Below are 26484 nucleotides of genomic sequence, written 5' to 3' on the forward strand. Positions count from 1 at the left end.
GGGTAGGGGGCTTCCTCGTCTCCTTGGCGGGTGGTGGCGGGGGGGGGGTTCAGCCTCCCAAACCCCCACACCCCGCTTTTCCTGGGGGGAGGAGGGGAGGCTGGAGAGAGAGAGAGACTCAGAAAAGGAGGACTGGGTCGCTCTGGGGAGCCCCCCCCCCAATTCCCGTCTCGACCGCTCCGCTTCCCTGCTCCGGGTCCGTTGCACCTGGATGTCTCCGCTCTTCCTCAGCTGGGCACACCTCCCTCCTCCTTCTCCCACCCCTCCCTAAAAGCTGAGCGTCTTGCCCCCCCCCACCCCCACCCCTCCCCCTGCTGGAGTCTCCCGGGTACGGCGGGGGGGGAGTCCTCCGCGCCCTCGGCTGGAAAATGCTGGCAGGTGGATCGGTCCATCAGAACGGGCTCTTTCCTTCGGCCCCCCCGCAGCCGCCGCCGTCGACGCCGTCCCAGCCGCTGCCGCAGCCGCCAGGGGGGCCCCAGCCTCAGCAGCCCCCCCCAGCCGCCCCGCAGCCCTCCATGGATTCGGATCCCCCCGACTCCAGGAAGAGGCCCTTGGAGACCCCCACCGAAGCCAGCAGCACCAAGCGGAGCAACACGGGAGGTGAGGCCGGCGGAGGTCGCCCAGCGGGCTGCGGGGGGGGGGGCGCAGACCGGGGTCGAGGCTTGCGGTGAAGCGAGGGAGGGGGGGGCTTAATCTAAAGATGTAGGAAATCAACGGGAAAGACCCTTCCCCGTTTCGAGCCGGCTTCCCAACCTGCAAGGTGAACCGCCTTCCCTGGGCTGGGATATGGGGACGGGGGGGGGGGTGTCTTGTCTGGGAATTCCGACAGGGACCCCTGGCTCCTTCAAAGACCCCCCCCAAGACTTTGCTGCAAAAGAGTCTTCTTTCCCCCCCCCATCTGAATCATCCCCAAAATCTCTTTAAAGAAGAGGGGGTGGCAAATAGGCTAGCAGGATGGGTCTCTTTCTCTGTCAGGGCATCAGAAGCCCCTTAGGTCTATTTTTCCTCCCCGCAACCCAATTTGTCTCCTCTCCCCCCACCCCTTCATTTCCTTCCTTTTTTCGTTTCTCCCCCCTTTTTTTGGGGGGGCGATTTCTTCTCCCAGCCTCCAATATATGATTCCCCCCCTCCTTCACAGCCCCCCACCCCACCCCCGCCCACAATTTGCAGCTTCCAGGATCTTACTTGGATCAAAAGAGGATTTTCCCCTCTTTGGGGCTTGGGTGAATCGGGCCCTTCCCTTCCTTCCCCAGCCTTTCTCCGGGAAAGCGTCTGGGCTCCCACTTTCCGCCTTTCCTGCCTGGAAAGGGGTGTGGAGGTGTGGACGCACACAAAAGAGGACCCACACAAACACACACACACACACCCTTCTTTTCCCCTCATTTTTCCAGCCCTGGGTTCACCTCAGCCCTGTCACAGCTGGCGGTGTCAAAATGGAGTCGGGTTGTCTGCTTAGGAAAGGAAGGGAGTGGAAAAATTAAATTATTTTATTTAAAAAAATTTTTTTTTTGCACCCAGAGGGACTGTGGAAAACCTGTCAGCCCCCCTTCTTTCTCTCGCCGCCCCCCCCGCCCCCGCCTCTGCAGCAACAGTGGGGAGGAAATGGAGAGGGAAAGGATGTGAAAATGGGAACAAAAACAAGGATGCGAAAGGGACCGGGTGATCCAGGGATTTCTGGACAAGGAAGGAGGGACGGTGCCAGCTAAGAATCTTTTGGGATGTGCTGGGTTTATTTGCTGCTTTTGTGAATGGGGGGGGGGAACCCCGCTTTGAAAAGGATTGGCTTTGAGATGTGGATTTTAATCATCGGGCTGTCTAAAAAAATAGGAATATTTTAGTAATCCCTTCCTTCCTTCCTTCCTTCCTTCCTTCCTTCCTTCCTTCCTTCCTTCCTTCCTTCCTTCCTTCCCCCCTCCTCCTCCTTCTCCCAAACAGGAGAATTAGCAGTCGGTTTATGTCTATTTTCTACACACTCTTCCTCCTCCTCCTCCTCCTCCTCCTCCTCCCCTGCCTTCCTTCTTCCCTCCCTCCTTCCTGCCTCCTTCCCATTCCTTTCTTTCTTTCTTCCTCCCTCCCTCCCTCCCTTCCTTCCTTTCCTCCCCTCCCCTGACCGGCAGAGCTAGTGTCTGTGAAGGGCAACTTCAATTCTGCGAGGTTTCAAATGCTTGTGTGTGTGTGTGTGTCTTCCTCCCCCGTGCTCAGAATAGACTCCTTCTTATCATGATGGTGATTACATCGTGATTGCATCTGGGTTTGTTTTATTGCTTCGAATGATGATCGGGCTGTAGCGGCACCCAGCAAAAGGCGAAACGCGTGGCTGCCCAGGCAGGCAGGGAGTCGACGCTGACACCCCCCACCCCACCCCGCCTCACCAGGCAATTAATATTTGGCGATGCTGATCGGGAGAGCTGCAGCGTTAGGGTGGAAAGCAATAAATATGGCTGAGAAACAGCCGTGGGTTCCTTGGAGGAAAAAGTCCTCCCGCCTTGATGAGGATGTTCGGAGCAGAGAGATCTGAAATAAATGAGGCTAGGAGAGGAGGCCTGAATAGCCAAGGGGGACTTGGCTATTCAGGCCTGGACATTAAAAGGTAGGAAGGACGGTGGCAGGATTTGGGTTGGGCTAGTCTAGAGAAAAGAAGGAGTGTGGGGGGGGAGAACGTGATAGCAAGATTCCAGTATTTGAGGGGTCGCCACTAAAAAGAGGGCGTCAAACTAGTCTCCAAAGCACCTGAGGGCAGGACAAGAAATAATGGATGGAGAGAAGCAGCAACCTGGAATTAATAATAATAATAATAATAATAATAATAATAATAATAATAATAATAATAATAATAATAATAATAATAATAATAATAATAATAATAATAATGATAAGTTGGAAGGGACCTTGGAGGTCATCTAGTCCAACCCCCTGCTAAGGCAGGAAACCCTATACCATTCAGACAAATGGCTGAATTAAAGAGGAATTTCCTGACTTTTAGAACAATTAACCCGTGGAACACCACTTAGCTCCAGAGGTTGTGGCTTCTCCATCACCAGGGTTTTTTAAGAGGAGACGGGGTCAGCCATTTGTCTGAAATGATATAGGGTCTCCTGCTTGAGCAGGGGGTTGGACTAGAAGGCCTCTAAGGCCCCTTCCAGCTCTGTTCTGATTGGCTGATTGACTTGAGGAATAAAAACAGGCCAGAGAGGAGGATTCCCGGTTGGGTGGCCGTCCCAAGCAGCCTGCCTCAGAGATCATGAAGCTGAGTCCGCCTGCGGAAAGCAGACCGGGGTGTATCAAAAGTGGTTTATTATTTTGAAAGGCAACTGGGTTGATTTTTCTTTTCTTTTCTTTTTCTTTTTATTTTTTGAGGAAGAAGGAAACATTTCGCTTCCTATCCTGGAAGCTTCATCGGCTGCAGCTTCATCAGCTTCCAGGATAGGAAGCGAAACGTTTTCTTCTTCCTCCAAAACAATAAAAATAAAAAATAAAAAAAATCAGTCCGGTTGCCTTTCAAAATTAAAACCAACCCCACCCCACCCCCCACACAACACTTTTGATACAAGGATGACCTGGATGACCGAGAATCTTCCTAGACCTCAGACTGACCCTGGTGGTTAAAAGCACCCGGCTGGCCCTGCCTCAATTTTGCTTTTATTGGGGTTGGGGGGGGTGTCAGCCTGGGTGACGTTGGGTGGATTCCGGGATGGGTTTCAGGGAAGAAGAAGGGAGTGAATTGCACGGCACCACAGGGAGGGAGGGAACACACCGAGATGTGTTCGTAGTACCTAGCGTGTGGACAACGGACGGTGGTGGTGGAAATGCGCACGGGGGAAGGCCAGACAGGCCTCATGGCCCAGCCCGGAGGTCAGTCAGCATGGGGGGGGGGTTGTCTTCAAGGAGCATCTGTGCATGTGTGCATTTGTGCCTCCCCGAACCCCGAGGGAGTGAACCGGGTGGGATGTTTTTTAGCCTGGATCAAGTTAGGGGTCTGGCTTTTTTAAAGGGAAGGTCGCTGGAGCATGTCGGAAGGGCGAAACAGGAAGGGATGCAAATGATCGGATTAATTCCAGCTTGGCGTGGCTGGCCGCTAATCCCAGCGCCGGTTTCATGGAGTCTCTGGGAAAAAGCATCATTGGGACCAGGCGGTCCCTCCGACAATGAGCAGCCAGGCCTTGCTGGAGCCGGGCAGAGATGGCGTGGCATCATCGCCAGCTGGGCTGACTCAAAGGAAGAGCTGGAGCCGTCGGCAAAGGAGCCCGGCAAACCAGATCTCGGGGGTCTAGGAGTTTGCGGTTACAGGGGCTGCTGTGGGCTGGGGAAGGGAGGGCGAAGCCTAGGGCTAGGCAGAAGATCCGGTTGAGGAACTCTGGAAGATGGATTTGGGTGGGTATTTTTAGCTAGGAAGCTCCTCGGCAGCCTTGCGAGACGAGGTGGGACGGTGGAGTTTGCAGAGGCTTCCTGACATCCCAGCCTGACCTTGCCTTGGGGGTTTCTCCTTCACGCTGGTGGACAGCTCAGATCTTTGATGGTCCTCCAAGAAGCCAAGCGTTCTTGGCTGGTGCAACAGGAGGCTGCTGCATCTCTCAAAATGGCTGCAGAGGCGACAACTGCCCAGGCAAAGCTTGCTTACGAGGGGAGAGGAGAGCCACAGGGGAGGTCCAAGGCCGGAAGAGAAGAGGTCCCTTATAGCCACCATCACCACCAACAGCCACCAGCAGGTCCTTCACCTTTTAGAGGGTGCGTGGGACTGAATTAATACGCAGAGAATGTACAGATCTGGGCAACACAGGGGAGCGGTTTTCACAAGGACCTGGGAGCAGAGAGTAAGGAGCTGAGGAATCAACCACCTTTCAAAGTTTGGGAGAGGAAACAACTCTTCCAGCCGTGGCCCGGTCTGGTTGTCGCTGTGATCATTGTTGGCTTTCGAGGCAAGATGCCTTCAACCCCCCCAAAGCCCAATCAAAGAAGCAATTAGCGGTTTGCACCAAGAAGCGGAAGCCTTGCGTGCAGCAAACTGTTTTCTGGGTCCGCAATGTAAAATAATCAAAACGGGCCGGATCTGCACTGGATTCAACGCTACTCACGTGCACACAATCCCCACCACCACCAATGTTGGTTAAAACTAACCCAGTTTGTTGAAGTCCACACACCTTAAAAGACGCCAAGTTCGAAGACCCCTGTTCGGAAGTGCTAAATGACCAAGCGATCGGCTAGCTTAGTTGGAGTAGTATACCTGCATCTGTAGACATGATGGATTAGTTAGTATCAGAATTGAAATGCTCAAAAAACCTTAATGGGACAGGACAATGCCACTTTAAATCCCAGAATTCTTAGCAGCGGCCTTGCTTGTTGAAGACTTCTGGGAATTGAAGTCCACAGAGCAGCGCTTTCCAAACCTGGGTTAATTATCCAAAATCGGTGAAAAGTGGTTTTTATGAACCCATGACCCATCGCAACGGGGACATTTAAATGGACTTAGAACGTTATCAGGGTCTTATAGTGTTTCACAAACCTGGCCATTTTTTAAGACGTGTGGACTTCAACTCCCAGAATTCCCCAGCCAGCTATCTTTAAGTGACCACATTTAAGAATCACTGGCTTAAAAGGTTCGGAATAGATGAAATACCAACAAAGAGGCCGTTTTCAGAAATCTCAAGGTATCCGATTTGGGATTGCTACCGATTTGCTTTGGCCACGATTCTCAAAGAACGAAACGAAGGGGGAAAGTACGGCTAACCTGCCTATCAATCTCAAATATATAGATTTCACACACCGCCTTGAACTCGTAAAATTCCTTGGCTCTCCCTCGGCAGGTCAGTTTTGAGGTTGGTGTCAAGTGTTTTTAACCCTGGTTTCTTGTGAGCAGTGAGTTTCAGGGACACAACCTTGTGGTTTTCCTGGCAGTAATTTGGAAGCCAATTTCAGAGAGGAATTTGATCTCCCAGTGGTGGGGTTTCCTGATGCTCTCCCCCTACTGGTATCTTCAATTTATATCCATTCATCTTAGTGACCGTTCAAAATTACAACAGCACTGAAAAAAGTGACTTACGACTCTTTTTCACACTTACGACCACTGCAGCGTCCCCTCGGTCACATGCTCAAAATTCGGATGCTTGGCAACTGACTCATATTTATGATGGTTGCAACCTCCCCGGGGGTCACGTGTTTCTTTTTGCATCCTTTTGACCAGCCAAGTCAGTGAGGAAAGCCAGATTCGCTTTACAACCGTGTCATTAACTTAACAACTGCATAGATCAGGGGTCTTCAAACTTGGCCCTTTTATGACTTGTGGACTTCAACTCCCAGAATTCCTCAGCCAGCAAAGCTGGCTGAGGAATTCTGGGAGTTGAAGTCCACAAGTCATAAAAGGGCCAAGTTTGAAGACCCCTGGCATAGATTCACTTAACAAGGGTGGAAAGCAAAGCTGTAAAATGGGACAAAACTCAATTAACAATTCTCTCACTTAGTGATCCACAACTGCAGCCATACACTTAACAAGTGTGGCCAGAAAAGTCATAAAACGGGGCACCTAACAAATTTCTCACTTAGCGATGTAAATATTGGGCTCCGTCGTGGTTGTAAGTCGAGGACTACCTGGAGTCCCCACTTCAGATCTTGGGGAGGGGTCAAAGACAGAGAGACTCTGAGGCTCTTCAGCCCAAGGATTCCCCAAGACAGGATGCCGTGTGCCCATCACAACACCCCAGCAGTGTCTGCAGGGCATTTCAAACAAGTCAAGATGACACCTGGGACCGTTCCCTGTGGACACCCATTTGCAACAATATCATGTGAATGACACGGATTGTGCCCTCTCCAATGGACACACCACCTCCTCGCCTTTTACAGAAGAGGGCCACCTTGAAGGTAGCAAGGAAATGGCTTTATCTCCAAACAGGTCCCTTAACGTGAGGGGTCCTTGATGCTCTCTGAGCTGGGTTGTTTTCTTGCAGATGTTTCATGACCCATACTAGGTAACATCATCAGTGCTAGCAGGGAAGAGGAGGAGGAGGAGGAAGAAGAAGAGAAGGAGGAGGAAGAGGAGGAGGAGGAGGAGAAGCAGGAGGAGATCTGTAGGGTCCTTGATGCTCTCTGAACTTGATGGTTTTCTCGCAGACGTTTCATGACCCATACTAGGTAGCATCGTCAGTGTTAGAAGGGAGGGGGAGTTAACCTAACACTGAGCAAAAATGACAATAAGACCTGGTCTTATTTTGGGGAAAACATGGGTATAGGCAGTCCTTGGCTTATGACCACAATTGAGCACCACGTTTCGGTTGCTAAGTGAGAAATACGTTAAGTGAGTTGTGCCCCATTTTATGACTTTCCTCGCCACAGTTAAGGGAATTTCTGCAGTTGTTTGATTAGCTAACCTGGTTGTTAAGTGTGTCTGGTCTTGCTTGCCAGAAGGTCGCAAAAGGGGATCACATGAACCCGGGGACACTGCAACTGTCGCAAATGTGAGTCAGTGGTCCAGCATCCGTATGTAAATCTCGTGACGGTGGGGATGCTGCCACTGTCCTAAGTGTGCAGAAGGGTCATAAGTCCCTTTTTTCAGTGCCGTTGTAACTTTGAACGGTCACTAAGCAAACGGCTGTAAATAGAGGACTAGCTGTAAATTTGGATGGATCTTGTCTTACCCCGGCTTGCTGGTTTTGCAGAGCGGCCCTCGTCTTTAGCCTCCCGTGCTCCTTGATGGTCCAGGCAGGGACTGGCTGCAGGCATGCAGGGTGCCCCTGGAGGATGCTGGGATGACAATCGAGAGAGCGTGGCGGTCCTGGCGGCGATGGTGGCCGGGGATTTAATCAGGCACCTTAAGCCGATTTGACGGGGATGCTGGCTTAAACTGAGCACAGGATTGCTGGAAGCTGCAGTTTAGTTTGCTCATCTCCTAAAGCAGCTTTTTTTTTTCCAACTTTGGCAACGTGAAAGGTGGATGGACTTCAATTCCCAGAATTCCCCAGCCAGCTGTGGCTGGCTGGGGAATTCTGGGAGTTGAAGTCCACAAGCCTTCAAGTTGCCAAGCTTGGACATCAGAGCCAAAAACCTAAGCCACTCAGCTTTTAGTGGATCACCCGGCTTTTGGTTTCTGACTCCAAATCAGGAGTGGTCAACCTTGGTAACGTTAAGATGGATGGACTTCAACTCCCAGAATTCCCCAGACAGCCGTGGCTGTCTGGGGAATTCTGGGAGTTGAAGTCCACAAGTCATAAAAGTTCTCAAGGTTGGAATTACCTCTGATTTAGAAGCAGAAGGTGATCAACAGACAGAACTAAAAAGAAACTAGAAGCTAAAACAGAAGCAGCTGAAAGACAGCCGGCAGAACTCAAAGCTGGGGGCATGAAGAGAGGGGAATTATTTTTAGAGCTCAAGGTCAGCCTCTCAGATTGATTTGGGGTTGGGGTCCAGACTTTCTCCCCACTTCTAATTAAAGGGAGAGGGACTTTCGGCAGATGCAAGGATGTCGGATACTCGCTATATTGAGGAGGCCTCGAAATGGAATTAGTTGGACAGAAGATGGTTTTCTGCTTCAACGCAGTGTTTACAAGCCGGGGAGAAGCCTGGCAGGGTGCAAAGAGTGAAGGGGGCCTTTATTTTTATTATCTGTTTATATCCAGCTTCCTCTGTTTGCCCCAAAACAACAACCCGTTGAGGTGGGTTGGGCTGAGAGGGAGGAACTGGCCCAAAGTCACCTGGCCGGCTTTCATGCCTAATGTGGGACTAGAACTCACCGTCTCCTGGTGATTGACCCAAAGTCACCCAGTTGGCTTTCATGCCTAAAGCAGGAGTAGAACTCACAGTCGCCTGGTCATTGGCCCGAAGTCACTCAGCTGGCTTTTATGCCTAAGGCAGGATTTGAACTCACGGTCTTTTCCTTTCTAGCCTGGTGTCTTAACCACTAGACCAGGGGTAGGCAACCTCGGCTCTTTTATGACTCATGGACTTCAACTCCCAGAATTCCTGAGGCAGCTGACTCAGGAATTCTGCGAGTTGAAGTCCATGAGTCATAAAAGAGCCGAGGTTGCCTACCCCTGCACTAGACCAAACTTTTCAAGTTTTCAGAGAAAGAGGCCTGAAAATTCATCCCGACTTTTCTCCGAGTCGGAAGGTAGAAACGAGGAAAAGCTGCTTTCTCTTGGCTGATCAGCTTGGGCTCCGGTACAGTTCTAATGACTTAGCTGCTTTAATCCACCTGAGAGGGAATTCCTTTAAGTGGATTTGGACTGAAGATCCCTCTGCTTAGAGAAACACTCACGGGAACCCTCAAAGACGTCCAAGAATAGACGTCCGTTGAGTTTCTCCCGGCCTCCCTCAGGAAGAGCCTTTAAAGATGGCTTGTTTTTAAATTGGAACACATTGTAGTTGAGCCAAGTTTCTACAAATGGTTTAAACGCGTCATCTGGAGGGACGTCACAGCGACCCCTTTGAAGGCTACGGTCAAGCAGAGGGAAGCTGAGATGGGCGCATTTCTTGGTGCCAAGCGTCGGTACGCCTCGATGCGACGCAGTGGAAGAAGGGAAAAAAGAGAAACATCAAGTAGACATTATTAAGCGAGCTGGCTAGGGGATTCTGGGCCTTGAAATTCATGCATGCTGCCTGGGCAATTCTAGAAATTGAATGTGGTGCATGCTGACTAGGGAATTCTGGGACTTGCAGCCCTTGCAGGCTGGCTAGCTGGAGAATTCTGGGAGTCAAAGTCTGTGCATGCTGGCTGAGGAATCTTAAGGACATCTTAAAGTTGCAAAGGTTGAGAAACACTGGATTAAACCCAATCTTTTATATACTAAACGTGGTTAGCTGAACTGACAACATATATATGTATATATATATACCACACCACCCTTCTTCGTCTGTCTCTAGAAGCAGCATCAGCTGAAAGCAAACATTCATTTTTAGGGTTTAGGGTTATCCCTTTTCAACGGTGCCTGCTTGCAAGTATCAGGGGAGAATACTCCACCAGCCCTGTCTTTTGTAGGAAGACCCATGTGTGTGGCCACAAGGGCCCAGCTTCAAAAACAAACATCTGAAGGAGAAAGGACCAGATTCCTTAAAGTAACCAAGGGCAACAGAAAGCATCTTTTAAAGAAACCAAGTTATTTTCCAGGAAGTAAACAGAACGTCTGTTATTCTCAGCTCCCAGGCCCCAAAACACACAAAGAAGATAGTCAGAAACTGTGATGACTTTTCTGTGTTAGTGAGTTATGCCTAATCAAGGAGTGTCCAAGCTTGGCAACTTTTAAGACTGGTGGACTTCAACTCTCAGAATGCCTCTGGGTCAATCACCAGCAGGTGGCGAGTTCAAGTCCCACTTTAAGCATGATAGCTGGTTGGGTGACTGTGGGCCAATCATCAGGAGGTGGTGAGTTCTAGTCCCTCCTTTATCATGAAAGCTAGCTGGGTGACTTAGAGTCAATCCCATCCTTTCAGCCCAAACCACCTCACAGAGTTGTTGTTGTGAGAAAAACATGACAACGAAGGAGTATTAGGTATGTTTGCTGCCTTGAGCTATTTCCAAAAATAATAAAGGTAGAATTTAAAAAAAAATTGTTAAAGACGTGGGAAGAAGGTCACAAAGTCTTCTGAAAAAGGAAAGGTATTTTTAGGCCAAAATCCTCAAAATCCAGAGTGAAAGGAGAGCAGCTAGAGCAGGGGTATCCAACCTTAGCAACTTGAAGACTTGAAGACTTCAACTCCCAGAATGCTGGGGAAACTTCGGGGTAAAATTCCCCAGAATTCTGAGAGCTGAGGTCCGCAAGTCTTGAAGTTGCCAAGGTTGGATAGCCCAGCTCTAGATGCTCTCCTTTCATTCTGAGAATTTTGAGGATTTCCCCTGCCCTGAAGTTTTGGAGCTATGCTCTCCTTTCATTCTGAGAATTTTGAGGATTTCCCCTGCCCTGAAGTTTTGGAGCGTAGCAAGAGCTTCAGGCTGGCTGACACTGCAAGGAGTGGACTTGATGGATCCATTACTTTGTCGGCAAGTGCATTGACTTTCCGCACAGCTATTTAAGGCAGGAGCCCTGAGTTGCAAGCATTCCAATAAATTCTGTATGGCTGCAAAAGAAAGAAAAAATTGCTTTACTTTGCCTGCAATCCATCTCTAGTCAGACAGATCCCCAGGGTGCATCTAACTTCTAATCTCTGTTTGTGCAAATCGCTTTAACTCCATCGGCTAAAGGCCTCCCAGCCACACATTTGGAATGTTTGAAAGTCTGGGTGATTTGAAACTTGTCCCTTGTCTCGGTGTTGCTGGCTCTGTATGTGTATTTCACTCTATTCCGGGGATCCAGCTTACGATCCGGTTTGTTTTGCAAACCTGGAAAGATGGATTAGGGTTAGGCCAAGTTTATTTTTATAAAGAATTAGCACCACCTTTCGAAAGCTTTAGTACAGCCACACCTGGACTACGGCATCCAGTTTTGCTCACCACATTACAAAAAAGATGTTGAGACTTTGTGCAGAGAAGAGCAGCTAAGATGATCGAAGGAGACTGGAGACGAAAGCACACGAACAACGGTTGCAGGATTTGGGTCTGGATAAATCTAGAGAAAAGGAGGACGGGGGGGGGACAGGATAGCAGTCTTCCAATATCTGAGGGGCTGCCACAAAGAAGAGGGGCTTAACTTATTCTCCAAAGCACCTGAAGGGCAGGACGAGAAACGCTGGATGGAAACTAATCAAGGAGAGAAGAAACCTGGACTGTCTGAAATGGTCTTGGCTTTTTTCCTGCTTGAGCAGGGGGTTGGACTAGAAGACCTCCAAGGTCCCTTCCAGCTCTACTCTGATTTGAAATTTACTCTTGTGCCTGAACAGGAGTTTAAAATCCCCCACTTCCTAGGGTGGGTTTAGATTCTAGAGCAGGGGTAGGCAACCTTGGCTCTTTTACGACTCGTGGACTTCAACTCCCAGAATTCCTGAGCCAGCATAGCTCAGCTTGGAAATCTCTCCCTTTCTCCTCAGCGTGGCTGGCTCAGGAATTCTGGGAGTTGAAGTCCGCGAGTCGTAAAAGAGCCAAGGTTGCCCACCCCTGTTCTAGAGGGTTCTCCATCCAATGATTTCCCCATCGCTGGTTTTCATCTATCCCGAACAGCCGCGACGGTCTCCATGGGGAACCTTAGCCTTCCTTTCTGTAGGTCACCAAGGGAAACAGGGCAAAGTTGTGCTGCGGGATTTTGGTTGGTTTTTTTTTCTTTTTAAAGCACTGGAAGAGAAGGCATCTTTGTGTGCATGTGTGAACGAGAGACCTGCCCTCACAATCGGAGAGTTTAATTGAGCAATTGGGGGTGGGTGGGGGGAGAGAGATTTTTGCAATCGGAGGAGCAGCGCTGAGACCAGATCACATGTTTTTCTCACCAGCTTCTCCATCACGTCTTCCCGGGCCTAGGTGAGACGGCAGCCGAAGTAGGTCAGCCTCCTTCTGGGGTAACCAGCTCTGTGTCCGTTCAGGTCAGGTTAAAAATAGACGCTCCTGAGCGAAAGGGAAGGGATGGATTTGGAAGGCCGGATAAGAGCAGACTTTCTCCCTCTGCTCTTGCGCCGCTCGCCATATGCTTTCCCGGAGAAACGCCAAACCAGATTTAATCTGTTGTGGTGGTGGTGGTTGCAATCGAGGGGTGTGTGTGTGGTGTGTGTGTGTGTGTGGAGAGGGGATTGTAAGCAGGATGGAAGGCGGGAAGTCCTTTCGCTCGGACTCCAGAGTTGCCTTGAAGCCCAAGATGGACGCCAAGGCACTCGACAGGAATCCTGCGAGAGGCAGCCTTGTGGCTCCCGTCCACAGCTGCAGTCTTTCTCGCCACAGCTGTTCTGTGGATCGCTGCGGTCCTTAAGGGAGCAACTCGGTGGTTAAGTGAGTCCGGCTCCCCCCGTGGACTTTGTTTGTCAGAAGGTCGCAAAAGGGGATCACGTGATCCCGGGACACTTCGGCAACCGTCATAAATAGGAGTCAGTGGCCAAGCGTCTGGATTTTGATCGCAGGTGGCCGCAACGGTCCTAGGTGTGAAAAACGGCCCTTAGTCCCTTTTGCCAGTGCCGCTGTAACATCACACAGTCACTAAACGAACGCTGTAAGTCGAGGGCTGCCTGTATTGGAGAAGGCAAGTGTTTTTGCGTCCTGGGAGCCGATTCTTCTATCTCTAAACTGAGTCATTATGCGATCAAAAGAGTAGGTAAAGTGGCAGCAGTGCTCCTCCAATTATATCCAAATATCTGAAAACGCTTCGGCTAAAGGAGCCAGGGCAGAAATTAATATTTTAAGCACAGCCACGGAGGCTGGGAAGTTAGCACGCTTGACACAGCTCAGTGGGCTTGAGTCTCTGGGACAAAATCGTAATTCTCTCTCTCTCTCTCCCTCTCTCTCTCTCTCTCTTTCTCTTTCATAACGGAACGCTCATTTTGAGCAGACAGAGCAAACTAGATTATGCTACTGATTATTAAATTACGGCAAGGCCACTTTGCTTCAAGCCTGCAGTTTCAGGATTGGCTTTTCCTTGGTGCTGGAAATAGCTGCAGTCACAGCTTTGGATTGTAATGCGAGGATGAATTAAACAGCCCAATTCACACAAGCCTTAAGAAAACCACAGTTGCCACTGACGTTAGGGAAGACTGTTCTGAGGAGGAGTTTGAAAGTGAGGGTGGAGTCAAAGCGGGTGAGGAATAAAAAGAGTTTCATTCAACTCGGAAGCAAAGTCAAGCTCCTAGTCCTCAAGGTTGCACAATGGAATACAGAATACTGAATAACTGAATAACTGAATAACAGAGCAACAGAATAATAGAAGAACAGAGTTGGAAGGGACCTTGGAGGTCTTCTAGTCCAACCCGTGCTCCAGCATTTGCCATTTATAGGGTTTATAGAATGGAATAAAATAGAGAATAGAATAGAATAGAATAGAATTCTGATTGTTCTACCCGTTGTACAACTGTTGCAGCGTCACATGACCAAATTTCAGACACTCGGCAAGTGGCTCAGTCATACTTATGACACTCGCAGAATCTAAGAGTCACGTGATCCCTGTTTGTAACCTTAATAACTGTGGTGATCCACCGGACAAGTCCTAGTAACAGTCTCACTTAGCAACCGAGATTTTGGGCTGAATTGTGGGCCGTAAATCCAGGATTACCTGCATTTATGCGGTGGTGGCCGGATTGTGTGTGGCTTTTAGTTGTTCATTAGGGTGTCAATGGCTGTTCAGTTGTTGATTGTTGTTTCAGATACAGTGCTGAGTTGGAGAATTAAGAGAGTTTTGGGATGGGCCGGTCTCCAGAGGATATGACTTGGCTTTCTGCAGAATAATTTGTTTGTAGGTAGCCCTTAATTCGATGGTGGGGCTACAGTTATGGGGAAAGGGGATAGGGTTAGGAAAAGATCCCACTTGTCTGTATCTTGCTTCCTTCCTCCCCATCTTTTAATTATAAATTATTATTATTATTGTTGTTGCTATTTATTATTTTCATCTTTAAAGGCTTGTAATGTTTGTAAGCTGCCCAGGCGCACCTTTAGCCTAATAAATACATAAGAATAAATTAAAAGTCCGGATCCCAGCTGGGCCTTCCTGCCCTTTGCAGTTCTTGTCTGAAAGCTACACAAAGTGACACCGTTCCTTGATGGGCCTCAAGGCTCAAGCCCAGTTACAGATGATCCTCAAATTACGACCGCGATTGAGCTCAAAATTTCCCCCGCCACCCCAAGATAGTTGTTAGGCGAGTTTTATCCTGTTTTACAACCTTGCTTGCCACGGCTCTGAAGTGAATCCCTGTGGTTAGTGGAGCGAGTCACACGGTTGTTGAGCGAATCTGGCTTCCCCCGTTGACTTTGGTAGTTAGAAAGTCAGAAAAAGGGATCCCGTGATCCCGGAACGCGGCAACCGTCATAAACGTGAAACAGTTGCCAAGCGCCTGAATTTTGATCACACGACCGTGGGGAGGCCGCGACGGTCGTAATGGGAAGCCAAAGGGTTGTAAGTCCCTTTTTCCAGTGCTGTTGTAACTTGGGACGGTCACTAGCAAGTGGTCGTAATTCGAGGACTCCCTGGAGTTGTTTCCTAGATTCATCGCAGCCAGAGAAAGTGGCGGCTTTCGCTGGATCGAGAATGCCTGCGATGCCTCGCGAGATTTTTGCCTCTCTTTCCTTTCCCGCAGAAGAGGGCGAGTACTTCCTTAAGGTCCTGATCCCCAGCTATGCCGCCGGATCCATCATCGGCAAAGGGGGTCAAACCATCGTCCAGCTGCAGAAAGAAACCGGGGCCACCATTAAGCTCTCCAAATCCAAGGACTTCTATCCAGGTGAGTGGAGCCATCCGCCTTTCTCCCCGCCAAGCACAGGCGAGTGGCGTAAAGCAGCACGTTTTGGTTGGCTTCTGCGATATTGCTTCTTTTTTCCCCCTCCCCCTTTCTCTAAATATTGTGGGGGTGCATTGTACATTTCTGGGCAAGTATTAACTCCAAAACGGAACACAAGGTAATCCTTGGTGTACGACTACAATTGAGCAATTCCCCAGCCAGCATGCTACGGAATTTGAAGATGGGTGGACTTCATTTCCCAGAATTCCCCAGCCAGCGTGGAGTTCATCTGCTAATTGTCTTAGCTTGATGGGGAATTCTGGGAGCTGAAGTCCACAGGTCTTCAAGTTACCAAGTTTGAGAAACCTTGAGGAAAAGACTTGCTGTGCTTCTGCTTGAGCTGTGCTGAGGCTGTGGAGTCTTGTCTTGAAGGGGTGTGATGGGAATTGTAGTTCCAAAGCCCCCAGGGTTTCTCAGCAGGGAAAACCTGATCTAGCTCTCTCCATTCCCCGTCTCATGACCTTGGACCTCTTCCTTTGCATCTGGCTTTGTCTCCATTTCCTTGCTCAGGTCTTCCACCATCTGAATGGTGCCAAATCCTATAGAATACAATGGAATGGAAGTACAAATTAGAATAGAATAGAATAGAATAGAATAGAATAGAATAGAATAGAATAGAATAGAATAGAATAGAATAGAATAGAATAGAATAGAATAGAATAGAATAGAACAACAGAGTTGGAAGGGACCTTGGAGGTTGTCTAGTCCAACCCCCTTGCTCAGGCAAGAGACCCTATCCCATTTCAGACAAATCTCTTCATAAAAACCTCCAGTGTTGGAGCATTCACAATCCTATCCTTCTATATTCAGAGAAGGCTCAGCCGACCGAAGGATCTGCAGAGGGCAACCCTGGGCACGGGGTGGGACAGGGTGGGAAACAGGGAAGAGCAAGTCCAGGCTACAGAGGGGACCGGATGAGCACGGGCATCCCTCCCCTTGCCCTCTTTTTGGGTCTCTTTAATCCCAGCTGGGACTGAAGGACAGACAACCCTTGGGGTGGGGCAGCCCGGCTAAGCTGCTTTGCCTTCTCAAACCCTCCACAGCTGGTTTGAAGTGGCTAGCCAGGAAATCCTCCTGCTGCAAATAATATATATATATATATATTTTAAAAAAGGATGCTTGGGCGGATGAAAGAGACAGCGAGAGAGGAAGAAATCAGCCTGGATGGTGTTGCCATGGCGATGGGGAGCAGGTGCCCTATTTGCTGGCAGCTTCCGGGAGGGAGCCCTCCCCCCCTTTCCCTCCCCTCCCCTCTCCTTTTCCTCCAAAGGGGAAGGAACCCTCTCTGTTCGACAGGATTTGGCAGGAGTGGAAAACGTAGTGTGAAGAGGCAGAACTGGGTGCCCTTGACGGCGCCTGGCGTTTTGGGGGCATTTGCAAAAAAAAAAAAAAAGCTGCCTGCATTTGCAAAAAAATTTCACCCTGCCGTTGGGTGGGGGATTAAACCCGGGGAGGGCCGCTCCCTTCCTAGGCCCCAGGCAATCCGGCTGAAAAATCCGACACGGTTTGCAGCTCCTGCTACCGGCTGGGCTTTCTCTGAACGTGGAAGGACAGCTTCTGGTGCCAGTCAGAGGAAGGAGGGCTGGCGAGGGTGGCAGGCCTGGGCAGGGAAAAGGACACAAAGCGAGATTTGGGTTTGGCCAGTCTAGAGAAAAGAAGAAATAGGGGTGACATGATAGCAGCCTTCCAGTATTTGAGGGGCTGCCACAAAGAAGAGGGGGGTCATGTTATTCTCCAAAGCACCAGAGGGCAGGACGAGAAACAATGGTTGGAAACTGACCAAAGAGAGAAGCAAGCTGGAATTAAGGAGAAACTTCCACACAGTGAGGACAATTAACCAGTGGAGCAGCTGGCCTCCAGAAATCGTGGGCGCTCCATCACTGGAGCTTTTTAAGAAGAGATTACATAACCATTTCTCAGAAATGATACGGGGTCTTCTGCTTGAGCAAGGGGCTGAAGACCTCCAAGGTCCCTTCCAGCTTTGTTCTATTCTATTCTGTTCTGTTCTATTCTATTCTGAATTGTAATTCTATTTTATTCTATTCTATTCTATTCTGAATTGTAATTCTATTCTATTCTAATTTGTAATTCTATTCTATTCTATTCTAATTTGTAATTCTATTCTATTCTGATTTGTAATTCTATTCTATTCTATTCTATTCTGATTTGTAATTCTATTCTATTCTAATTTGTAATTCTATTCTATTCTATTCTATTCTGATTTGTAATACTATTCTATTCTGATTTGTAATTCTATTCTATTCTAATTTGTAATTCTATTCTATTCTAATTTGTAATTCTATTCTATTCTGATTTGTAATTCTATTCTATTCTATTCTATTCTATTCTATTCTATTCTATTCTATTCTATTCTATTCTATTCTATTCTATTCTATTCTATTCTATTCTACTCTACTCTACTCTACTCTACTCTACTCTACTCTACTCTACTCTATTTTCAAAGGAAGAGGTCCAAGGTCATGGGGGTGGTGGAGTGGAGAGAGCTAGAATTCTTCCAGCTAGAATTGCTGGAATTAGAAAAGGAATCTTAACTTTTGCAAGCAGAGATTAAAAAAAAACTCAGCCCAGATTTTTCCAGCTTCCGTTGCCGAGGATGGAGGCTTGGATTGAGAATTGCCTCTGTGTTTTTAAAATTCAGACTCCTGATTTGGGGACTGGGAGAGGCAGCCGGGGAAAAAAAAAGAAAAAAAAGAGGGGGGTCTCCTCTGGATCAAAATTAGGGGTGCTACAATCATCCTGCACCCCAATTTACACCCCTGGAAGTGTGAATTTTGTTTGGGATCTTCTGCAGACGTTTTGCATGGGATGTTTTGCAGCCATAGAGTTTTGGGGCGGGGGGGGGGAAGAGAACGGAAAGGAAACAGGAAGGGCCCGCTGGGCAGGGCTGGACCAGACCGGCCGGCGGGGGAAGCGGATTGAATAGCAGGAAATGCGCCTGGCGATAAGGTGAAGGGCCGGACACAGGCTGAGAGGCGGCACTTCAGGGGTGGCGAGGCCTGAAGCCGACGAAGAAGCCTTGCAGGATTTGGGTCTGGCCAGTCTAGAGAAAAAGAAGGACGGCGGGGGGGACGTGATAGCAGCGTTCCAGGATCTGGGGGGGCTGCCCCAAAGAGGAGGGGGTCAGTTTATTTTCCAAAGCACCTGAAGGCAGGACAAGAAGCAACAGATGAGAACTAAGCAAGGAGAGAAGCAACCTGGAATTAATGGCTGGCTGGGGAATTCTGGGAGTTGAAGTCCACAAGCCTTAAAATGACCTGTTTAATGGGGGTGTTTCTACGCGCCTGCGAGCCCTACCTCTAGGGCCAGAGGTGTCTCTTCCTTAATTTCAGAGGTGCAGAGGAGCACATTCTGCACATGCTCAGGAACACACCCACCACGGCAGCTTCCCGTCAGCCAGGAATGCCTTCTCCCTGAGTTAGGATGCTGGGGGTTCCAATATGATGATGGGGGGGGGAGCGCTCTTGGTCTTTCCCCCAAATGCGTCTTTTCATACCGTCCCCCCAGTGTGCTCCCCCCCCCCCGTCCAAGGCCACATGGGCAAGGTGGTCCCCTCTTTTCTTCATCCTCTGGTTGCCTTGGCGACAGTCTCCTCCCCTCCCCCACCAAGCTGCCTCCTCTTGCTGATGAAGGGGTGCTGGTTGCCGTGGCAATGGGCCCTGGAGGCCAGCCGCCACGGATTGGGAGGGCGGGGAGAGCCGCCCGGTGGGTTGCCATGGCAAGAAGCCGAGGATGGGGGGGGACCCATCTTGGGGATGGGTGTGTGTGATTGAGTGGGGGCAAGCAATTGGCTGGAGGGTTCAGTCTTCTAGAAATACTCTATCTCCTCCTTCTCCTGCTTTTCTTTCTTCCTCCTTCTCCTTTTTTGTTCCCCTTCCTTCCTTCCTTCCTTCCTTCCTTCCTTCCTTCCTTCCTTCCTTCCTTCCTTCCTTCCTCCTTCTCTTTCTCCTCCTCCTCTCCCTCCATCTCCTTCCCACAACAAGGGCACAGACCCTCGGTGCTGCAGCCTTCTCTCGCCCCAAAGCTGCATTTATATCTCCTCCTCCTCCTCCTCCTCCTCCTCCTGCTGGCTCTTCCTTTGCTGAAGCCGAGGCAGAGTCGGAGCTCCCCCTGACCAGAGCCTGGCCACCTGGGCACCTTCGCCTCTCAATAAAAGTGCGGCCACACGGGGAGAAGCAGAGAACTGCAGTGGGCGGGGCCAGGGAGCAAAATGGGTGGGTCCATGTCATCCCAAGGGCAAAGATTCCCAAATTCTGGACGAAAAGAGCCTGGGGTTGTTTGGCTTTGCATTTTGAACGTGGATGTCAACACACAAAGCGAAGGGAATCCTGAAGTGTTTGGCTCTTTCCTCTTTTCCCACACAAAATGGAAGGAAGGCAAGCTGGACCCTCCATTTGGGGTCCCTAAAAACAGAGCATCGGGGTCCAAAAGCCTTGGACTCCACATTTGCAAGGAGTAGGATCGAGTAGCAGCTGAGAGAGAGAATCTTTCTTCCTCCAGGATGCTGGGATCCAGAACACTGCAGGGTGGATCAAGGAAGCAGATCCTCTTCCCAAACGCCTTCGGTTCTTGGCTCTGAATTTTTTTATACAGGTCGTCCTCGACTTACGACCAGGACTGACCCCCAGATTTCCATTGCTAAGCAAGACAGCTGTCATGCGGTTTGCCCCATTTTACGATCTTTCTTGCCCCACTCGTTAAGTGAATCTCTGCAGTTGTAGTTAATTGCGTGGTTTGAACCGGGCTTCCCCCCTTGTCTGCTTGCCAGAAGGTTGAAAAAGGGGATCGCGTGATCCCGGGACACTGCGACCGTCATAAATAGGAGTCAGTTGCCCAGCGCCTGAATTTTGATCCTGAGACACTGGGGATGCTACAAGGGTTGTCAGTGTGGAAAAGGGTCCTAAGGCCATTTTTCCAATGCCATTGTAACTAAGTGGACGCTGTAAGGCGAGGACCACTTGTATTAAATTTATAGACTGCCCAACTCACTATCCAAAGCCGTTCATTGTCGGTTGCCTTTCCAGGATGAAAGGGACCCCCTTCCAAGGCTGCCGAACACTCGGATAGAATAACCGAGTTGGAAGGGACCCTGGAGGTCTTCTAGTCCAGCCCCCTGCTCAGACAGGAAACCCTATTCCGTTTCAGACAAACGCTATTTTAAAATGTGATTTTTCTTCCACGCAGGGACCACAGAGCGGGTATGCCTCGTGCAAGGCACCGCGGAAGCCCTCAACGCCGTCCACAACTTCATTGCCGAGAAGGTGCGGGAAATCCCCCAGTCTGTGGTGAAACCGGAGTCGGTCAATATCCTGCAGCCACAGACCACCATGAACCCCGATCGAGCCAAGCAGGTGAGGAATGGTGGGTTGTTTCATGCCGGAGGGGTTTTAAATTGCTCGTGGGAAAATGCACAGTTTGGGAAAAGAAAACAGGAGGCCTCTGCAGGATTACAGCAAAAGGCATTTTGCTTAATTGGCTTCTGATCTGAGGGTCTTCAAATGGATAAGACCAGGGTTTTTTAAACTTGGCAACTTTTAGATGTGTGGACTTCAACTCCCAGAATTCCTCAGCCAGACATTAGTTGAATAGAAATAGAAATAGATAGAAATAGAAATAGAATAACTTTATTGTCACTTTGAATGTACACTAATCGGCATACATTAAGATGAAATTTCGTTGCATTCAGCTCTCAAACATGCCGGCTGGGGAATTCTGGGAACTGAAGTCCACCTGTCTTAAAGTTCATTAGCATACTGGCTGGGGAATTCTGGGAGTTGAAGTCCACGCATCTTAAAGTTGCCAAGTTTCAAAAACACTGGATGTGCCCATAGTTCCCATCATCCCCAGACCAGTGAAATTTCAATGAGTTGTGTAATCCAACACATTTAGATGCTATCGGATTCTGCCACAGCATTATTATTTGAGAAAGGGTGTTTTTTGTGTGTTTTTTTTGCTCCTGTTACCTTACCTATTGATGGGTTGCAAAATACTAGAAGTATAAGAGTTAAGCAGATGTTTCTCAAAATATCCACCCCAAATGTTAAGGCTTTTTATTACCTCTCATTTTCATTCCTGTGCACCTAGTCTTCAGGCCGTGCGCTATTTTTTACCGTTTTGCTGGTACAGCCGAGAATCACCTGGGAGACGTAGCGCTTATTTTAGTCTTTAATTGATGATTAAACATTGCAGAGGGCTGTCAAACTAGACTTCTCTTTCTATTATTTGCTAGATTTGAAAAGGAACCTAAATACAGGTTCCACCCGTGGACTGACAATCAGGCATTTTCAAATCTAAATTTCCAAGGTATTCCTTCTGAGAGAGATTCTCCATTTCTCCTGCATTAAAAACCAGGTCCTGTTACATTTCAGATATGCATATTTTTATCTATTAAATTTATAGGCCACCCATCTTGCTGTCGAGAGTGATTCTGAGTAGCTTACGGTGCAATAAAGTAAGACTATAAAAGCACATTTATCAATATAGAAACACTTAAAATTATTGGAATTCAAGAGAGAAAAAGAATAAAAACCCATCAGAATATTAGGGTCTGATGCTTTCCACTCTCCAAATCAAACCTTAAAAAGTTGCCTGAGTCGCCACATGGGTGGCAGATAAGTTTGATAAACAAATAAAAATAAAATATATCAGCAAAAATGCAAAAACACAATCTACCTTCTGTTTAAACAAATAAACAGCCCCAAACCGATTCTTGCTTTTATAAAAAGGCAGCTGCACAGAGAAAGATCTGTATTTTTCCTTACAAGAAGAAAATGCCTGAAAAGCTATCTTCCTTCCTTCCTTCCTTCCTTCCTTCCTTCCTTCCTTCCTTCCTTCCTTCCTTCCTTCCTTCCTTCTTCTCTCTGTCTCCCTCCCTCCCTCCCTCTCTTTCTTTCTCTCTCTCTCTCTCTCTCTCTCTCTCTCTCTCTCTCTCTCTCTCTCTCTCTCTCTCTCTTTCTTTTTCATTTTCTCCTGTCTCTCTTCCTTTTTCTTTTTTTCTTTTTCTCTTTTTCTTTCTCTCAATTTCTCTCTCTCTCTCTCTCCATTCAAGCTTCATGTACAGCAAAAAGATTGGATCGCAGGTCTGCATTTTCCCTGGATTGTGCCGTTGCTATGACAGCTAGTTGTGGGTTGTGGCCACAAGCCAGGCACAAAGATGATGCCACATTTGCACAGGAGGCAGGAATGTGGTACAGGAGTCACTTTATCTGCCCACCTGGATAGAGGTGGAAAGAGGGAAGGTGTTTCTTAAATACATCCTTTGCTTCTAAAAATACCTTTCCTTTCTCAGAAGACTTTGTGGCCTTCTTCTCACATTCTTATGAAAATGCCTTTAAATTTTTTTTTTAAAATCCTGGAGTATTTGGTGACAAAGATCCCTAATACTCCTTCGTTCTCATGTTTTTCTCACAACAACAACAATCTGTGAGGTGGGTTGGGCTGAGAAGGTGGGGATTGACCCTAGGTCAAGGGGGAAGCCCGAGTCACTTAACAATCGGGTTACTCGTTTAACATCTGCAGTGATTCACTTAGCAACTGTGGCGGGAAAAGTCGTAAAATGGGGCAAAACCCACTTCACACATTTCTCACTTAGCAACATAAAAGTTGGGTTCGACTGTGGTCATAAGTCAAGGGCTACCCACATCCACTCCAATCTCCAGAGCCAAAGGCCTTATTAAAGCAACACACCCAAGCACAGACAAACACAAACACGCCGTCTAGTTCAAGGCGCCGCACATTTAATTATATCTGAATTCCAGGAGTATCACTTAATCCCAGTATCCACTGAATGCCTTCGGACTAAAGCCATGTGTGGTCGGTCTGCTGTTCTGCAGAGGCACCCCAAAACCTCCCCTGGGCGCATCCTTGTCTCCCTAAAGTCACCACCCTGGCACACGACCAAACAGCAAAAGTCAGCTTTTGGGCCTCGTGCACCATTTATATTTTCCCCTCCTTGTTGGTAAAGGGCACCTGAGGTTCCAGCTATAAGTAGAACAAGTTTGGCTTTCCTCTCCTGGGTGCATTTGGGCGTGTGTGTGCGCTCAGACACAGATTTCACTTTCTATCATGTCTAAGATGGAAGGCCTGGAGTCCAAACGTGTCAAAACTTCGCCTGTCCCTCCATTTAAAGGGCATTGTCAGAAGGGGGGGGGCGGCAACCCGGAAGTGTCCTTTCTTGAGTTTTTCAATGGAGGGAGAATGACGCTGTCCGGGGTGCTGAAGGCAGTTTTGCAATGAGGCTGCCTGGCAAATAAAGAATATAGGATGATTTTTTCTTTAAAAAGAAAAGCTGGGGGGGGGGGAGAGGAAGGAAATGAATGGGCCTGCATGGTCTGCTATTTATTTTATACAACTTTTTAACTTGCCACTGACAAGACCCGGGTGAACTGGATTGCAAAGGAGTTGAGAAAGCAGTACAGGTTGTCCTCGACTTACAACAGTTTGGAAGTTACAGCAGCATTGAACAAAGGGACTTGAGACCATTTTCCATCATATTTACGATGGTTGCCTTGTCCCCAGATGGCGTGATCCCCTTTTGCGACCGTCTGACAAGCAAAGTCCAAGGGGAAGCCAGATTCATTTCAGAGCCGTGTTACTAACTTAATAACTGCAGTGATTCACTTAACAACTGTGGCAAGGAAGGTCATAAAATGGGGGCAAATCTCACTTAACAAATGTCTCACTTAGCGATATATATTTTTGGGCTCAACTGTGATTGTAAGTCGAGGACTGGCTGAATCAGGCTGGCCCTCTTTACAGGGTGGTTAGAATTTCTGGAAATACATTTACGTCAATGAGCAAGTGATTCATTCAATTGCTACTTTCATCTGGCGTGATTAACATGATGGTCTGGTTCCCACGACACACTAGCTCAGAAACAACACAATCCTATTTTAGCCTAGTTTAGCACAGTGCGCCATCCTGGCGCCTATCTAAGGAGACTTACAGGGAAAGAGAAGCCACAATCCCAACTCAATGCTCTTCCTCTCGTGTCCCCCAAATTCAGGCCAAGGTGATCGTCCCGAACAGCACTGCCGGGCTGATCATCGGCAAGGGCGGGGCCACCGTCAAAGCCATCATGGAACAGTCCGGCGCTTGGGTCCAGCTGAGCCAGAAGCCTGAAGGCATCAACCTCCAAGAACGCGTGGTGACCATCAGTGGTGAACCCGAGCAGATCCACAAGGCCGTCGACATCATCGTTCAGAAGATCCAGGAGGATCCGCAGAGCAGCAGCTGCCTCAACATCAGCTACGCCAACATTACCGGCCCGGTAGCCAACTCTAACCCGACCGGATCGCCCTACGCCAACTCGACAGACGTTCTACCAGCGGCCGCCGCCGCTGCCACCGCTTCGGGCTTGTTGGGCCACACCAGTTTGGCCGGCGTCGGAGCCTTCCCAGCTGCCCTGCCTGGTTTTTCTGGCAGCGACCTCTTGGCCATCAGCACAGCCCTCAACACCTTAGCAAGTTACGGATACAACACCAATTCTTTGGGGCTTGGCCTCAATTCGGCTGCTGCTTCTGGGGTCCTGGCCGCGGTGGCTGCCGGAGCCAACCCAGCTGCTGCGGCTGCCGCTAACCTCTTAGCTTCGTATGCCAATGAAGCTTCTACGAGTACCACGGCCCCAGCTGGTGCAGTTGGCGCTTTCACCTTGGGCTCTTTAGCAGCGGCCACCGGGGCGGCCAACGGCTACTTAGGGACCGCCTCCCCGCTGGTGGCCAGCTCCTTCCTAGCCACTGAGAAGCTGGTGGAAAGCGCCAAAGATATGGTGGAGATCGCGGTGCCAGAAAACCTAGTGGGTGCCATTTTGGGCAAAGGTGGGAAGACGTTGGTCGAGTATCAGGAGCTGACAGGGGCCCGGATCCAGATTTCCAAAAAGGGGGAGTTTATTCCAGGTACAAGGAACCGTAAAGTCACCATCACGGGCACGCCAGCCGCCACTCAAGCTGCGCAATATCTCATCAGCCAGCGAGTAACGTACGAGCAAGGAGTCCGGGCCACCAACCCACAGAAAGTGGGATAAGAGGAGGGCAAAGGGAAGGCTTGCGGGGGGGGGGGGAGAGGAATAGGTTCAATCAGCCCTTTATTGATGAAAAATGGTAACCGCCATGACACCGGCCCCTGCCCAGCGCCCTTCTCTCTGCCATACACACACACACAGACACACAAACACACAGAGCCCCCTCTGACGGGGAAGCAGCCCTTCATATTCTGCCGGACGTTTATTTCACCAACGGTGTGGCCTGATTGTGTATATATTTCTCTCTCTCTCTCCAACTATCTATATATATATGGCGACCTTTTCTTTTTTTTTTCAGTTGATGGATTTTAATAGAAGAAAAAAAAAGATTTTTTTTTAAAAAAGAAAAAAAACAGTCCTCTTTCTTTCCCTCTTTGTTCCTGGGTTTTCCGAACGAGTCCGATGGGGCAAGGACAACCTCTGTAGACAGTCTCTTTCCTCTCTTCGCGAGAGGGCAGATCCGCTTTGGCCTCCCTGGCTGGGCTCCTCGTGTCCCTTCCCCACGTCCGTCCGGAGTTTGGACCACGGACGGACGATCACGGGTCGGGTCTGAGAAGGAAAAGGGCGGTGGGTGGGTGGGGGGAGGGGAAGAGTTAGGCCCAGGCCGAAAGCGTGACACGATTCCCGCCGTAATATATTCCGCTTCTCTCTCGTAGCGAAACAAGGGCAGCAGGTTTGTGCTTCCGAGTCTCGTCATTTGTTCTAAGTCAAGATGAGGTTGGAGAAGGAGAGGTTGGGCTAGAGTCCCAGGGGTGGGGAACTTTGGCTCTTTTATGACTCGTGGACTTCAACTCCCAGAATTCCTGAGCCAGCTATGCTGAGGGGAAAGGGAGAGGTTTCCAAGCTGAGCCAGGCTGGCTCAGGAATTCTGGGAGTTGAAGTCCACGAGTCATGAAGGGGCCATAGTTACTCCATGCTGGCTCAGGAATTCTGGGAGTTGAAGTCCACAAGTCCTAAAAGAGCCAAGGTTCTCCACTCCTGGATTTAAACCGACCCTCTAATGGGGTAACAACTTTGTTCAGTTCAAACAACTATTATTTAAAGTCCATTGTTGCAGGTAGTCCTCAATTTATGACCACCAGTGAGCCTGACATTTCCATTGCTAAGCCGAGACAGCCGGTGGTTCAGTG

The 26484-nt window shown here is 49.1% G+C and overlaps 1 protein-coding gene across 1 annotated transcript; it reads left to right on the plus strand.

Annotated features, from left to right (window-relative positions):
* Nucleotides 1–368: 368 nt before the first annotated feature.
* Nucleotides 369–25628, plus strand: NOVA2 (NOVA alternative splicing regulator 2; the record flags this gene model as incomplete). The annotated part of the gene is made up of 4 exons (XM_081335117.1): nucleotides 369–600; nucleotides 15118–15261; nucleotides 20521–20687; nucleotides 24341–25628. The coding sequence occupies 4 exons, from the start codon at nucleotides 369–371 to the stop codon at nucleotides 25355–25357; spliced, it is 1560 nt and encodes a 519-aa protein (XP_081191243.1). The 3' UTR covers nucleotides 25358–25628.
* Nucleotides 25629–26484: the final 856 nt, after the last annotated feature.

The sequence above is a fragment of the Vipera berus genome, assembly GCF_964194415.1.
Source record: "Vipera berus genome assembly, chromosome: 9".
NCBI lineage: Eukaryota > Metazoa > Chordata > Lepidosauria > Squamata > Viperidae > Vipera > Vipera berus.